This window comes from Podarcis vaucheri (assembly GCF_965113315.1).
Source record: "Podarcis vaucheri genome assembly, chromosome: 15".
Lineage (NCBI taxonomy): Eukaryota > Metazoa > Chordata > Lepidosauria > Squamata > Lacertidae > Podarcis > Podarcis vaucheri.
The window spans coordinates 10,649,292-10,666,950 of record NC_138753.1 but is presented as its reverse complement, the minus strand read 5'-3'; the positions used below and the strand labels follow the sequence as shown (position 1 = coordinate 10,666,950).

General features: G+C 45.5%; 1 protein-coding gene across 1 annotated transcript in view; it reads left to right on the top strand.

The window, feature by feature from the left end:
• Positions 1 to 17,659, top strand: part of GALNT17 (polypeptide N-acetylgalactosaminyltransferase 17) — a 115,846-nt gene that overhangs the window by 79,285 nt on the left and 18,902 nt on the right. The window contains exon 6 of the mRNA XM_082201243.1: positions 14,938 to 15,055. Within this exon, the coding sequence (XP_082057369.1) occupies positions 14,938 to 15,055 (118 nt within the window). The remainder of the gene's footprint in view (positions 1 to 14,937; positions 15,056 to 17,659) is intronic.

The following is a 17,659-nucleotide window of genomic DNA, read 5'->3' as shown; positions in this document are numbered from 1 at the left end:
ACCCTCTGATAAAAGGCAGGTGCAGAGTTTCTGTGGGCACATGGGACCCATGGAGGGGGGGGGAAACCCCACACTCGCAGTGGAGTGAGAAGCGGAACAGGTTGCAAGAAGCAGTTTTGTGGGAGGGTTTTGTTTTTGTGTAGGACTACATTCGAAATCCCATCCTAAACCATTAAAAATCTGCAGAACTCTCCTCTGGAAACCCTGAACTGTCTCCCCAGATTCAGCCCTGGCAGCATGGTACCAACTTGCCCATCATATATAAATCTCTTGTGTTTAGGCTTCTTGCTGCAGCCAGATTGTCTGTGGCTTCCCACTGGAAGTCCAAATCAACCTTTTCCCAAGAGGTGTGGCTGGTGAAAGTATGGGACGTTGCACTGTCAGAACATCTGACATATTAATATTAACATTACTAGTATATTATATTATGTTATATTATATTTTATTAAATTTATATACCGCCCTTCATCTGTACAAATGGAGAGTCCTTAAGGTTTCATTAAAAAAAGATCATTTTTACTCAGCATGGTGTAAGTTTTTCTCCTATGCTAACTCAATTGAACAGCCCACTAAACCTCTTGTTCCACAGATAAATATGTGGAGAGGTTTTACTGAGAACTGAATTTACTCTCCCTCCACTTTCTCGTCTTTTCTTTTCATATGTGATAGTTGAATTCAGTATTACATTCTTAGTTGTTTCCTAGGTTTTCCTCTCCATTGTACCTCTCTTTTTTATTTTTTCTATTTCTATATGCATTTTTATCTGTTACACTGATCACTTCTACTTTATTTCTATGTGTTCATGTTAATAATATTTATTTTAAAAAATCTCCTGGCTAGCCTTACACTTCTAAGCATCTATTCACACTGTTGAATATATACATATAACAAATGTATGAAAAGAAAGAAAATGACAACCAATATCTCTCAGGATGAATCCTGGTCCTTATAATGAACATGTATGGAATGTGATTGCATAATACAGTTAAAGTATTGGGGTCACTTAAACACCAGTTAAAGTCAACCAGAAATAAACGCCAAAGGTATAAGATTGTGGGTATCTAAATGAGCCCATAAACATGTTTTTTTTTAAATAAAATAAAATAAAAATCATGGCATTACAGCAGTAATTGCAGGAAAAGAAATACACACGTACACAACACACCCACAGTAACATCACTGCATATTAAAACTTGGTTTTCTAGCATCAACTCCTGAGTTACATTACAAATAAATGTTACATCTCTTGGGCTGATGTATGATGTACTCTTTGTGGAATGGTGATGGCTGGAATGGAGTAATGAATGCAGAGAAGCACAGCCTGTTCCCCATGTATAATGGATGAGGCACAGTTTTTGCGACCATACTAGGAAAATCTTTTTTGTCGCTTCGAAATTAGATCCCCTGGGTTTTGACTAGGGAGCTGTGGAGATTGGTTATGGCCTGTATCAAGCTTAGGGAGGCCTTGGCTTCTTACCATGCAGGAAATAGATGCTGGGAATTCCATATATTACTTCTGTCATACCTGAGACCATACTCTCCAACATTTCTCCAATGAAAATAGGGAAGTCCTAAGGAAAAGTGGGACATTCTGGGATGAAATCAGAAACTGGAATGGCTTCTGTAAATCTGGGGCTGTCACTAGAAAATAGGGGCATGGGGGGTGGGGTCTGCCTGAGGCATCTCTCTCTGAAACAGACTTACTCTTGTGGTAGTCATGGACACCAGAGCTCAGTCTGAACATACTTTTAGGGCCTGGAATTTGCTAAGTTGTGATAGAAGAGAGAAGACTGTTGTGAATAGTGAATACATTTTGGGTGTTATTGAACTGGGTTCTACTAGCAGTAAAGGCAAAGGAGCCCTGGATGGTTAAGTCCAATTGAATTCAACCATGGGGTGCAGTGTTTATCTCTGCTTTCAGGCCGAGGGAGCCAGCGTTTGTCCACACACAGCTTTCCGGGTCATGTGGCTAGCATTACTAAACCACTTCCAATGCATGGAACACCATGACAAGTGCCAGAGCTCATGGAAACACCACTTACCTTCCTGCCGCAGCAGTACCTATTTATCTACTCGCGCTGGTTTGCTTTTGAACTGCTAGGTTGGCAGGAGCTGGGACAGATCAACAGGAGCTCAGCCCGTCGTATGGATTCAAACTGCTGATGATTGGCAAGCCCAAGAGGCTCAGTGGTTTAGACCACAGCGCCACCCACGTCCCTTTCTGCCGGCAGTAGGCACACTGAAAATAACATGTCCATTAATGTCAATGGGTCTTCTCTGAGCAAGGCTTAGGTGAAAACCACCCACACTTACTACAGGCTCAGTTCAAAGTGGCAGCCATGTTTGATCTCCTCACATATCTGCCCACTAGGAAGAAACATAGAAAGCTGCCTTATACTGTACCAGGGAAAGTAAGCACGCAGTGGGTTTGCTGTTGGTAAAGAGAGGTGTTTGTATTGCTTTTAATTCACAATAGGGGGTTGCCATATTAGTTTGACTTGAAAGCGGTGAGGCAAAGAAGCAGGAGGAGTGTAGCCTGAGGAAAGGGAGTGAGGAAGACTCAGGAAGACTTGGTCCCATGGACACCTGGAAAATTGGAGACAACCCTAATTGGAACACCTGCTGTAGGGCCTTAATCCTGCTAGATAATTATTTTATTTTATTTTATTTTATTATTATATTTTATTTTACCAAAAACACAACTGAATTTGAGTGTTTGGCAGTCAACAGAAATAGCAAACTTGGATGTAAGTTGCAGTAAGTATCCTGTGGGAGACCGCAAACATGTTAAGGGTTGCCACATTTCTAGTTTTGTGGAGGCCTTGGCTTTAAAACCATATGGAAGATAATTGTGTGGCTTGGCTGAACTGGATTGCATTGACTCAAAATATATTTCATGTTGCTAGGTTGTCAGTTTTGGTTTCTTTCAGTTTCTTGTTTTTCCAAGCTTAAGTTCAGTTGTCATCTGTTTGCGATTTTTAAAAAAGTCCTCATGAATGCCAATTTCTCCGAATATACACTTTTGTATGCAGTTTTGCCTAGCGTATATGGCTTTTTAGAAAAGCAGTTTTCCCTAAAATAATGCAAGTTTGTATGTTAATTTCACTATCATGTGCATTTTTATGGACAGTTTACCTCAGTAGATGCTTCTTTCTACATTTTGTGTTGCTGAAGAAGTGCATTGCGAAATTCTGAGAATTGCAAATTTTGAAGAAGGGTGATGATGATTTGCTTTCACGAGTCAATTTTTTCACAAGCATTGGATGGCTGTGTTTCAGTTCTTATTGTTTCTAAAAGTGCAGATTGTGTAGGCACGCCTTTAAATGCAAACTGAATAGAATTCCTCCTCCTTCCTTAGTAGTCCAGCAGGGATAATAATCTAGAATGATGGGAATTGCAGTTCAACAACATCTGAAGTGTGGGCTTCAGCCCCACCTCAGTTGTCGCCCCTCAGACAACTGCTTTTGCAACAACAACAACAACAACAACAACAACATATTTATACCCTGCCCATCTGGCTGGGTTTCCCCAGCCACTCTGGGTGGCTTCCAACAAAACATTAAAATACAATAATTCATCAGATATTAAAAGCTTCCCTAAACAGGGCTGCCTACAGATGTCTTCTAAAAATTGGATAGTTGTTAATTTCTTTGACATCCGATGGGAGGGTGTTCCACAGGGCGGGTGCCACTACCGAGAAGGCCCTCTGCCTGGTTCCCTGTAACTTCGCTTCTCGCAGTGAGGGAACCTCCAGAAGGCCCTTGGAGCTGGACCTCAGTGTCCGGGCTGAATGATGGGCGTGGAGACGCTCCTTCAGGTATACAGGACCGAGGCCTGAGCATGTGAGCCACCCCATGGAAATAGGCCCTCAATGTTTTGCTCCGTTCCCCTTTGTGAAATAAGACCCCGGCAGCGTACCTTGGAGGGTTGTTGAGGGAGCGAAATTGTTTCTCATGCCTGGTATTCGGAGATGTGGTCGCTGATGTGTTGTGGTTGCTAAAAAGAATGATGACCCAACAGTCATCTCTTGCTCTTTGAATACCTCAGCAAAATTGACTTGTGGTCCCCACTTTCCATCTCTCTTTCCTTAGCCTGTGCAATCCATTTCACCACTTATATTCCGCAGTAATCTTTTTGAAATCTGTTTGCATGAAAGAAACATGTTACCTTGTAGCTGAGCTAAAGGGAGAGAGCGATTTGGAGTTATGTGGGTGTGTATGTGAAGAGGGGGGAAATGAGAGGAATAAGGTCCCAAATTTTAAATGTCCTGGGTACACACACACACATGCACACACACACACACCAACACCTCCCACCCCAAATCCTTCATCTGGTTTGTAATTCAACACAGAATTGTGAGATTCCGAAGATAAAAGGGCAACCTTCAAAAGATGGAGCAACTTCCCCTTTAACAGCCTTTCAAAGCGCCACACTGTGTGCACACACGCTGCTCCCACTTGCAGCTTTTTTTGGTGTCTGAGTCGTCGCAGGGCCTGCAGTCTGCTGGAACGTTGCCAGGGCTGACTGCAAAATCCACCCTTCAAACAGATTGGATGCTGCCTTGAGTCTGAGGTGCAGAAAAGTTAAATGACTAAATTCTGACCGACATCACGGTGGAAAACAAAAATATCTGTGACCAGAAATGCAAATGGCAGCATACTCCTGACGCTTTCGCAGAGATTTTCCGTTTCCTTCCCCCCCCCCTTTCCCTGAAAAGAAATTAAAGATCTATCCACTAATGCCTTTGTTCTCCTCAGGCTTTGTCATTCTGAATTAAGAATAGAGATAGAAAAACAATCATTGGGAATCAACAGAGGGTTCCATTGTCCCCACTTCAGAACAGCATTAAGCTCTGAGATGGCAGTGTGTGTTTCGGGGCAGCGATCTTGCACAACACCCCAAAATGAGTGTTTTGAGGTGCTGTGCCCCCCAAAAAATCACTTTTGGGGGCGGATCTCACATGGGTCATGTGACTCACACAGGAGTGCAGCACCAAAAGACAATGCCCTGCTGTTGGGGCACTTTGTATTGGAAGGTATGAAACTGCCGCTGGTGGAGAGTTAGGTGGTCAAGTTGCTAACTTGGGGCAAGATGATCTAAGCATATGAAACCAGTCATGTCACAATTGCATTGACTTCCAATAAATTTCCAGGTTCAATTCAAAGTGCCAGTTTTGGCCTATGAAGCCTAATACAGCTCAGGACCCCAATACCTCAAGGAGGCCATCTCTGTCCACATGAACCTACTCAGGCCCTGCACTTCTTGTCCATGGCCTTCTCACTGTGCTGCCTCCAAGAGGATGGCAACATGAGAAGAGGTCTTTTCAAAGGTGTCTCTTTGTAAACCAAATAGAGACTATGGATGTTAAGCCGTATGTAAATTCTTTGAATAAATAATACTTGGTTTCAGAGTGGGTCACTTTTGTAAAAAAAAGAAGAAGTGTCAAATAGATGTAAATAAGTAAAACACGTTTCCGAGCACAATTCAAAGTGTTGGTGCTGACCTTTAAAGCCCTAAACGGCCTCGGTCCAGTATACCTGAAGGAGCGTCTCCACCCCCATCGTTCTGCCTGGACACTGAGATCCAGCGCCAAGGGCCTTCTGGCGGTTCCCTCATTGCGAGAAGCAAAGCTACAGGGAACCAGGCAGAGGGCCTTCTCGGTAGTGGCGCCCGCCCTGTGGAACGCCCTTCCAGCAGACGTCAAAGCGATAAACAACTACCTGACATTCAGAAGACATTTTAAGGCAGCCCTGTTCAGGGAAGTTTTTAACGTGTGATATTTTACTGTATTTTTGGTTTCCATGGAAGCCGCCCAGAGTGGCTGGGGAGGCCCAGCCAGATGGGCAGGGTATAAATAATAAATTATTATTATTATAAACAATAATAATCTCCCCCAAGCCATGCCCAGTTCTCCCACACCGGAAGTTGTACCTGGCCTCAGGTGTGGGTACAGGTGGAAACATGGACTGCATTACTTCAAGGAATGCCCCTGGACCTTGTGATCACCTGAGGCCCTTCTTTGTGTGGCTCCTCCATGAGAGATCCAGAGGGCAGCCAACATGAGAACAAGCCTTTTCTGTGGTGGCTCCCCATTTGTGGAATGGCCAGGGAGGCTCACCTGGTGCCTTCATCACATATTTTTAGGCACCAGGTGAAAACGTTTATCTAGGGCTAGGCCTTTTAATGCGTTTGTGAGAGGGGGCCTTGTTGGTTTGCTTTTGTTTTATTGTGTATTTAGTGTCCCATTTTATATTTTTGTGTTGTGAACCACCCTGTGATCCTCAGAGGAAGGGTGGTATACCAATTTAATAAATACAGTGGTACCTCGGGTTACATACGCTTCAGGTTACAGACGCTTCAGGTTACAGACTCTGCTAACCCAGAAATAGTGCCTCGGGTTAAGAACTTTGCTTCAGGATGAGAACAGAAATCGTGCTCCGGCGGCACGGCGGCAGTGGGAGGCACCATTAGCTAAAGTGGTGCTTCAGGTTAAGAACAATTTCAGGTTAAGAACAGACCTCCAGAACGAATTAAGTACTTAACCCGAGGTACCACTATGCTATGAAAGCCAGGATTGATGTTCCACCCCCACCCTGCTTAGGTGGTGAGCCGATTTGGGCTCGCCCGCGGAGGCTGATGGACCCTGATAGATTCCGCCAAGCCTTGCGGGACCTTTCTCCCACTGGCGACTCATTGACTGAGCTTGTTGAGGGCTGGAATACCCAGCTCCTGGCAGCCATCAATGAGATCGCACCTAAGCGCCCTCTGCGACCCCGCAGAAACCGGGCTCCCTGGTTTACTGAGGAGCTCCGGAAAATGAAGCGGGACCTCAGACGGCTAGAGCGAGTATGGCGGGGTGCCCGTGACGGAGCCTCAAGAACATCTTATAGGGTTTTTATGAAAACCTACGAGATGGCAGTGAAGGCCGCTAAGAAGTCCTACTTCTCGGCCTCCATTGCATCCGCTAGCTCTCGCCCGGCACAATTATTTAGTATAATTCGGTCTTTAACGTCCCTCGAAGGACAGCCAAATTTAAATAACAATTCGACACACAGCTGTGAGGCATTTGCGAGCTTTTTTGCGGAGAAGGTCCTGTCGCTCCGCCATGACCTCCCTGCCAATTTGGATACAATAAAGGAACTGGAGGCCCCTCGACTGTCCTTGGGTCCAGTACTGGACCACTTTGACCGGATATCCCCAGCCGATGTGGACAGACTCCTCCGAGCTGGAAAGCCCACCACTTGTCCCCTCGACCCGTGTCCGTCTTGGCTGATTAGAGCATGTCCGGACGAGGTGCGGGCCCCCCTGGGGGATATCATCAATTTGTCCCTTGGCACCGGGACATTCCCAGGGGAACTGAAGGAGGCAGTGGTGCGTCCGCTCTTAAAGAAAACATCATTAGATCCCTTAGATCTATCCAATTACCGCCCAGTTTCGAATCTTCCATTCCTGGGTAAGGTGATTGAGAGAGCGGTTGCTGAACAGCTTGGTAGGTTTCTGGATGAAACATCGGCTCTGGATCCATTCCAGTCCGGCTTCCGCGCTGGTCATGGGACCGAGACGGCTCTGGTCGCCCTAACAGATGATCTTCGTAGACAGCTGGATCGAGGCGGGTCGGGGCTGCTGATTCTTCTAGATCTGTCAGCAGCTTTCGACATGGTCGATCATGAACTTCTGGACCACCGCCTCGCCGACGTGGGGATCCAGGGCACAGTCCTTCAATGGCTGCGCTCGTTTCTCTCTGGTCGGGGACAGAGGGTGGCGCTTGGGGGGGAACTGTCATCCCGCCACTCCTTGGTGTGTGGAGTGCCTCAGGGTGCGATTCTCTCCCCGATGCTTTTTAACATCTTTATGCGCCCCCTCGCCCAGCTTGTCCGGAGTTTTGGGCTGGGCTGCCATCAGTATGCTGATGACACCCAACTCTATCTGTTGATGGATGGCCATCCTGACTCGGCCCCAGACACACTGATCAGATGTTTGGAAGCTGTGGCTGGATGGTTACGTGGGAGCCGGTTGAAGTTAAATCCTTCGAAGACAGAGGTCCTCTGGCTGGGACGGGACGATATGGGATTGAGGGGGCAACTCCCATCTCTTGCGGGGGTGCAATTAGTGCCAGCACCGTCCGTCAAGAGTTTGGGTGTAATCTTCGATACCTCCCTCTCTATGGAGGCGCAGATTACAGCTATAACAAAGGCGGCATTTTTTCATCTCCGCCAAGCTAAGCAGTTGGCCCCTTACCTCTCTCGCCCTGACCTAGCCACTGTGATCCATGCGACGGTCACCTCCAGACTGGATTATTGTAACTCGCTCTACGTGGGGCTGCCCTTGAGACTGACCCAGAAACTCCAGCGGGTGCAGAATGCCGCAGCGAGACTCCTTACGGGGTCCTCGCTGCGAGATCACATTCATCCGGTGCTATACCAGCTGCACTGGCTCCCGGTGGAGTACAGGATCAGGTTTAAGGTGCTGGTTTTAACCTTCAAAGCCCTATACGGCCTAGGACCCTCGTATCTACGGGACCGCCTCTCCTGGTATGCCCCACAGAGGAACTTACGGTCCTCAAATAAAAACATCTTGAAGGTCCCAGGCCTCAGAGAGGTTAGGCTGGCCTCAACTAGAGCCAGGGCTTTTTCGGCTGCGGCTCCAACCTGGTGGAACGCTCTGTCACAAGAGACAAGGGCCCTGCAGGACTTGACATCTTTCCGCAGGGCCTGCAAGACAGAGCTGTTCCACCAGGCCTTTGGTTGGGGCACAGCCTGACTCCCTCCTTTGGCAATCCTTACAATACTTTAGTTTATGGTTGCCATCAATTCTGATTTTAATTAATTCTTATGATGTTTTTATAATGTTGCACTATTTTAGTGTTGTTAGCCGCCCTGAGCCCGGCTTCGGCTGGGGAGGGCGGGATATAAATAAAATTTATTATTATTATTATTATTACCACTGTAATAATAATAATAATAATAATAATAATAACAACAACAACAACAACAACAATAATAATGCTGCCAAAGAACAGCAGGGAGCCCCTTGGCAATGTCAAGGGATGCTTGCTGTCAGTGCCAATCAGCTGATGGTTGGTGACAGCAGGCCTGCGGTGATGGGCTGTGCTACACAGCTCCCCACTGGGAACTTTGTAGCTCAGCTGATCCCAGCAGGCTTCGTCTGTGTGCCAAAGATCTAACGTTTTTCCAGCATCATTCTCCTGCTACATTGGCCCCTTTCCACTTGTCATATCCAAACTGTTCACAGCCAGCCGAGATTTATATCTGAAAGGGGACCTGCATATATTCTCCCTTCTAAACTATCTGTTCCTTGAATTTCTCAATGTTCAGTTACTTAAGGAGCGGGAACATATTCCGCCTGTCATCTGCTATATATTTTCCAGCCCTTGAATCATTTCTCCCCATGTATATTAAAATATTCAGTTATTGATCTCTGCTTGCCGTTCCAAAATCTCGTAACACACGCAACCTTTCTCAGGCTTCATTATCTGTAGGGAAATCAGCAATAAATCACTCTTGAGGGAATGTAGAGGGCTTACAAGGTGGCATAAATGTTTTTGGCACAGGCAGAGCTCATGTCAGCCCCTGGCATCCTTGGGCACCTGTCAAGACCTCCTGACTCTGGCAGGCCCCACTGCTGGAGCCTGTCCAGCCACTCTTATTTTTGTCATTATTTTTTACAGCCTGGCATTCAGAGTAATGTCAAGCAACTAGAACTAGACAACCCTTTAAATAATAATGCCACTGACTTGGATAATGTAGGAAATGTCGTGTGAGTAGACCCATCCACCTGGCTACTTCCTGGAGAACTTCCATTCCAGCTTAGTAGGCCAAGCAGTACCTAGTGTTATTCATCATCATCATCATCATCATCAAACCTTTCATTGGCATCACATACAAACATCCAAAACAAATCAATACAGAATTACCACTTCCCCAGTGGCACAAAACATTTGCTAAAAGAACGGAGGCAGAGCAGTCTATTGTCACATCTTTAGGCCTCCAGGGAGACGTCTGCAGTGTATTTTGACAACAAAAAACCAAATAGAGATATGTAGACACTAACTTGGTGAGCTCCTGATCATTCCCCAGTAATAGAAAATGTATGACCTCCAACTCTGGTTTCCATTTGAGGATACAGAGTTGATCTAGAAATTGCTGATGGAGATCAGCATATAATTTACAATTAAGAACCATATGTGTAAGGGTTTCCACCAGGTGGTCTTCACAGGGGCAAGTTCTTTCTCCTTCCACCCTGCCTGAGAACCTTCCCCAAAGGAGGTTTGATGGATTTGAACTAAACCTGGCCAGCGAAAATGCCCCTTTTTCTTGAGGGTTAAACAGAAATTCAAGGTAATTGTGGTTAGTTTCTTGTGTCCAAGGCCTAGCGCTACTGGAAGAGTCCCACCAAGGGCTGCTTTAAGTCAGTGGAACAACAGCAACAACAACTTGTATCCCACCCATCGGACTGGGTTGCCCCAGCCAATCTGGTTTCCACACACAAAAGAACACACAATACACCGGACACTATAAAACTTCCCAGTACAGGACTACCTTCAGATGTCTATGAAAGGTGGCCAAAAAGGTCTACTGGACACAAGCATTTTCTCTAAGTGGCCAAGGCAGTTTTGTCCCCCTGCATATATGTCTTTAGGGGGCCAGGCCCCCTCAATATTCAGAGGATGTTGCACTCGGGCCTCTCCAATCCTCTGGAGAAGCTGTGCCTCTGCTACTGGAGAATTGTCTCACCTGGTGAAGTGACAACCAACATTTTTAGATGACCCTTGGGACCCCTTACAATTCTACAATTCTGTGACAATCCCAACGCCCCACTCTTTCCTGGTCCACAGACACCCACATCCTCCCATATAAACTTCTGGAGACTGGTTTCTGGAGATATTTCTGTCAATCTCCTGTTCTCTGGCCAATCAGCTCTCTGCACCATTTAGCCAATTTCTAAACTGGAAGGGGTTCCATTTCTGGACTCCTCTTGGACTAATAAATACACCAACATCATTTTAAAGCAGGTCTGAAAAGAGCAGGCTTCTAAGACCCGTGCTTCATTATATATATATGTGTGTGTGTGTGTGTGTGTGTGTGTGTGTGTGTGTGTGTAAAGGCTTGTTAAACTCCTGCAGAATTAAGGATGGGAGATACACTTAATCTAACAGCTCTTTTATGGGATCTTCTCTGGTGTTTTTAATTTGCTTCTCCGATACCCAAGCTGTTAGTGAGAGTAGGAAAAAAAGTCCATTTGAAACAGATAATTAAGCCAGGTTATTGGTGCACAGCAAGGAGAATTTATGCACCCGGTCTGTGTTTGCACATTGGGAGACAGTATTAACCAAGGCTGTGCTCCAGAGCCTGCTTCAGCACTTCTGATTGGCCTTATTCAATTCAGATTTCGGGGAAGGGGCGCTTGCCACAGACCCAATATCCACAGCAATAGTTGGAACACCAAACCTTCAGTCTCCCCATTGACTTGCACTGGGGAACCAAATGGACCATAACTCTGTGGCTTGTTTCACACATGTGCACAGAACCTGCTGATATAGTAGCCCCCAAAGAAGGGATTAACCTTGCCAAATTTCAGACGTGTAGATGCAGGAGGTTCTGGGCTAGCTGCAATGAAAGCTTGTTTTCCCCAAAAAAAGTATGTTTGCAAAAGTAAACCATACTAGTCTACTACAGTCTTTCTCAACCTGTGGGTCCCCAGATGTTGTTGAACTACAACTCCCATCACCCCTAGCTAGCAAAGCCAGAGCTCAGGGATGATGGGAGTTGTAGTCCAACAACATCTGGGGACCCACAGGTTGAGAACAACTGGTCTACTATATAATAGCCTACTAGGTGGAAATGAAGAAATTACAGCAGCCCAGTCAATTGCACAAAGGTCCTAGGACAGATGGCATCCATACCTCTGAACTGGAAACTGCTTTGTGGATGAAATGAAATAAATTGAATGTGAGTGGGGGAGGATGGTCTCGCCAGCATCGCTTGCCTTCACCGTGCTGGTTCTGCACCCATGATTCCTCTGCCATGAAGATTGTTGGCATTGATAGTGGTGTTGTGATAGAGGGGGGTGTTGTGTTTGTGACCTGCTGGCAGGCTTCCTGGAAAACATGTGGCTGGTGACTAGCAATGCTGGGCTAGGGAGGTCTTTTGTCTGATCCTGTGGGGTCTCTTCTGGTTTTGACCACGAGTGCCTACAATGGGGGAGGATCTTCAGACCTCATTGTGCTCTTCCTGGATCACATGATGACTATACTAGATGGTCTGAGCAAGAGAGCAGTTTTGATTTATAATACTGGGGATTCCTCACCTCCACACACACACACACACCCAAAATACAGTGGTACCTCAGGTTACATACGCTTCAGGTTACAGACTCCGCTAATAATACCTCAGGTTAAGAACTTTGCTTCAGGATGAGAACAGAAATTGTGCTCCGGCAGTGCAGCGGCAGCCGGAGGCCCCATTAGCTAAAGTGGTGCTTCAGGTTAAGAACAGTTTCAGGTTAAGAATGGACCTCCAGAACGAATTAAGTACTTAACCCGAGGTACCACTGATGCTATGAAGAGGGCATGTGTTTCTGTGCATATTAACATTGAGAGAATGGGAGGCTAAATCTCATTCAGTAAAATTCTTTCATAGAATTGTAGGGTTGGAAGGGATCCCAAAGGTCATCAATCCAACACTCTGCAATGCAGGCATCTCCACATGACAGATGGCCATCCCACCCACCTTTGCTTAAAAACCTGCAATGAAGGAGAGTTCACCACCTGCCAAGGGAGTCCTCTCTGCTGTCAAACAGCTCTTCGTCTATCATAATGTTTTTCCTGACGTTTAGTCAGAATCACCTTTCTTTCAACTTGTACCCACTGATTCATGTCCTTCCTTCCGGAAGAGGAGAAAACAAGCTTTCTCTATCTTCCATGTGATAGTCCTTTAGATATTTGAAGATGGCTCTCATCGGGTGCACCAACTCATAGGGGCAGAGGTTTTTTTGGTTCCCTCAGTATCTGCTGGCAGGGGGCCAGGCCCCCCCCCAATGTGGATGGGGGGCAGGAGGAGACAGAGCACAGAGCCGAGCATGGTGCAATTCTGTGACCGGCTCCTCCTGAGCATGAAAGAGGGAGCTGCGCCGCAGTGGGCTCCACTATGCCTGGCCTCCTCCTGATGATGTCACGTGTGCAATGTGCATATGGCATCACACAAACATGTGATGTCACATGTGTGTGACACGCACGATGCATCCCAGCCCCCCTCAATCTCAGGTGCAAGACAGCACAAAAAGAAGTATGGGTGAGCCCTTATTTAGATACCGCCTATATATGTAAATGGTAATGGATTAACCAATAATAAAGAAGCCAGTTTGTTCGGCTTGCACTTGTTGTTGCTGCTGTTGTTGTTGTTAATTGCATTTATATCGCACATTTTTCTCTGAGGAGTTCAAGGTGGCATTCATGGTTTCCCCCCTCCTCATTTAATCCCCATAATAACCCTGTGAGGTAGCTTAGACTGAGAGGCAATGACTGGCTCACGGTCAACCAGAGAGCTTCAGGGCTGAGTGGAAATTTGAACCCTGGTATTCCAGGTCCTATGGGATGCAGGTGGCACTGTGGCTTAAACCACAGAGCCTAGGGCTTGCTAATCAGAAGATTGGTGGTTCGAATCCCCATGATGGGGTGAGCTCCTGTTGCTCGGTCCCTGCTCCTGCCAACCTAGCAGTTCGAAAGCACATAAAAGTGCAAGCAGATAAATAGGTACTGCTCTGGCGGGAAGGTAAACGGTGTTTCCGTGAGCTGCTCTGGTTTGCCAGGAGTGGCTTAGTCATGCTGGTCAGATGACCCAGAAGCTGTACGCTGGCTCCCTCAGCCAGTAAAGCAAGATGAGCACCGCAACCCCAGAGTCAGCCACGACTGGACCTAATGGTCAGGGGTCCCCTTTACCTTTATTCCAGGCCCTAGCTGCTGCTGCTGCTGCTGCTGCTGCTGCTGCTGCTTCTTCTTCTTCTTCTTCTTCTTCTTCTTCTTCTTCTTCTTCTTCTTATTATTATTATTATTATTATTATTATTATTATTATTATTATTATCATCATTATTATTATTATTCCAGGTCCTGGTTACACACTCTAACCACTATACCACACTTAACAACTCCCTTTTTAGCCATACATCTTCCTCCCAAACAGAAAGCCCAGCTTACATCTGCTTTCTGTTCCCCCACAGCCAAGCCCCTTCCAAAGTCTTTGTTAACTTGTTCTCTACTGGAAGCCAGTCTCTTTCCCCTTTGTCTTAATTCTTGCTCGTAATCACGAATAATGGAGCTGTTAAGAGTCTGGCACCTCTAATGTTATTATCACTTTGAAAATTAATTGTTTCAGCTTATGGTCGTTATCGTGCTACAACTTAAGTTGGTGAAATTGGATTCTTAAATAGCAAGCCACGAAGCACTGCAGTGTGTCTTAAAATCAAGCTTGAGTTGGCCATCCATCTCTGTGAGATTCCAGTCATTTCCACAGTCTTATTAGTGAAATCTGCAGCGTAAAATAAATCTTGCTGTCTCTTAGAACAAGGAAAAAATACAAACTAGGAGTGGGGCTGGAGGAGTCAGCTCAGCCTCTCCAATACAATTGTCCGTGTTGGTGTTTCAGTTTTCTTGGATGAAAATTAAGGAAAATGTATTTGATTATAACAATGCTGAATTAAATTCATACAATCACAGTATTATAGAGTTGAGAGGGACTCCAGGGGTCATCTAGTCCCAATGCCCTACAATCCCTCCCTCCAACTCTTTGATTCTATAGGTGTGTGAATCAACTGATCATGAATTGAAAACTACGATTTAGATTAAATGAACTTCTGTTTTCTAGGATTCCTCCACCAAAATAATGGGAAGTTTTGTGTTTCTTTCCTACTTTTTCCTCTAGGACTCCAGCTATGATAGGCTGTTCTTTTGTGGTGAACCGGAAGTTCTTTGGAGAAATTGGACTTCTTGATCCAGGAATGGATGTTTATGGTGGAGAGAACATAGAGCTTGGAATTAAGGTCAGTGAGAAGCTTTCAATTAGATAATGAAAGTTAGGAGCCAATAAGACTGGAATCCTTCTACTGCTTCCTCTCATGCCATCACTCTAGAAATATGATTTGTGATGTATTATGTGCCATTTTTAGGATCTTTATTGTAAAAAAAAGTCGTAGTAAATTTCACTCAGTGGTTCTCAGGAAGCTTCTCATTTCAGACCTAGGCTATGTAAACACTAACCCATGTGTAGCAAAAAAATGTAGTTTTTCCTCAATCTGGAATCATTCATGCTCTTCCTCAACATGCTGCTTCCAATCTAGATTGCTTACAGATCCTGACCTTCACAAGGACGGGAATGGTGACTTGATACACATTTGAAAACCCTCCTCTCAGTTAGGTTACAGATGTATTTCCCTCCCTGTGCATTCTCCAAGTGAATAAAGAAGGAGGTGGTGATTGCAGTGGTGATTGAGAGCCAGTGTGGTGTAGTCGTTAAGAGCGGTAGTCTCGTAATCTGGGGAACCGGGCTCACGTCTCCGCTCCTCCACATGCAGCTGCTGGGTGACCTTGGGCTAGTCACACTTCTCTGAAGTCTCTCAGCCCCACTCACCTCATAGAGTGTTTGTTGTGGGGGAGGAAGGGAAAGGAAAATGTTAGCCGCTTTGAGACTCTTAGGGTAATGATAAAGCGGGATATCAAATCCAAACTCTTCTTCTTCTTCTTCTTGCAGTCTTCTTTTAAGCCCCCCCCCAACAACATTGTCAGGTATGGATACGCATACACCCCACAAACATTTGTTTTCACCTGTTTCCAAATGGACACATTATGGGACAATGAGGAATCCATCTGAAACGAGCTTTTATTTTTGGAATCAAACCATTTTTTTCCAGGAAGGGCAAAGAATAAGCCATAGATCTAGATTGTGGGGGTTACATAGTAAAATCAAGCACTGAGTCTCTCTTGATTCTAGAATACAATGTCACGTGTTTGCTGCCTACCAAAGCTGAAGAAATTCAGCCTAGGTTGAGAGGTTAGTCAAAGGGAAAGAAGTTCAAGTGAAGGAATTATCAAGGAACAGGCAACATTAAATGTAGTAGCAATGGGGCAGATCAGCTTTGACTAGGCTCGAGAGATGAACTGTTTCCCCTAAATCCGTATGGGGAGGGGGGAGTCATTTTCCTCCAGCTCCAATTACGAGACAGATCAGACCCTCCATGCACCCATGCATCTTGAGTTGTGATTGGAAGATTAAATTTGGAAAGTTGCTTATGCAATCAAACAATTTTCTTTTTTCTTTTTGGTTAAATATAGAATTGGCCACATGCAGAAGGCTTAAAACAATCAGCAAAAGTGCTGGAGCCATATCAACATGGAGATGTTAAGAGGAGAATTAATTTGTACCTGATAATTGCCTGAGAAACAAAGGCATATCTCATCTGCAGCGTATATATAAATGCCAAAGGATATAAATAGCTGATGAGTCTGCATGTGAATTTTCCATTATACCTGATGCACAAGCAGCCCTTTTGAATCCCATCCACCCACCAGAACAATGAATCTGGCTTCTATTATATTCATGTAAAACATTTTCGCCGGGTGCACTTATAGTAACAATGATGCCCTGTTATCATTTTTATAATACAATGATGTGTCACTGAATTTATGACATGACTGGGTTGTACTTTGAATAGTGTCATGTTCAGAAATAGAAGCCGGGCACTTTTTTCACTCTGTGATGATATTCAGCTCATCTGAAGTCCATGTGGCGTTACCAGCTTGGAACAGACAGACTCCCCAATTCTCAGACCTAGAAACTAAGCCAGTGGTTCAGCTTACACACAGCCTCTCTTGACTCAGATTTAATGGAAAAAACATCATCATGCCAATGACACTGTGCCCCCAAATCCCCTGGTGACTGTTCCCAACAGTCTCATATGGAGGTCAAATAGCATTGGGGACAGAATCAGGTCTTACTGTACCCCAAAGCTAAGCTGCCAAGATGTCTCATGTAGTCCCCCAATACTATTCTCTGGTGCCAGTCATTGCAGGTAAGAGTGGAACCACTGTAAAACAGCGCAGAGGCAATCCAGGAGGATACCATGGTCAATAGCAGAGAGATCTGACAGCAGCTGCAGAGTTGCAGTCTCTGCCTTGAACAAGGTCATTTTCCAGGGTGACCGGGACCAATTCCCTTCTGAACCCAAACTGGAAGGCTCTAGACAACGTTTCCTCCAATGGTGCCTCCATGCAACTAGAGGGAGTCCTGGCTGATGAAGTGTCTCAGCCCCAGCTGACGAAGGGTCAAGGTGAGTTAGGCAGATGTGTGAGTTCAGCAGCAGAGCTGCCGTGGCACTCCACTCTGCCCAGCAAAATCCTAAACTCTCAAAAACTAAAACAAAGAAACACGAAGGTTGGAAGTGTTTTGCATTATCTGCAATATGTATGACGGTCATACACCTTCCCTGGTCTCCTAGTTTGAGATTTGATGGCCTGGTTCCTCTCCTTAGTGGACTGCATTTTATCTAGGGGTCTTCCATTTATCAATGAGCTGGATGCTGGGGAGACTGGGGAGGTCATACATTGGGTATGCCTAAAGTGCAGTGAGCTCCTGGCTCTCTGGGAACAGG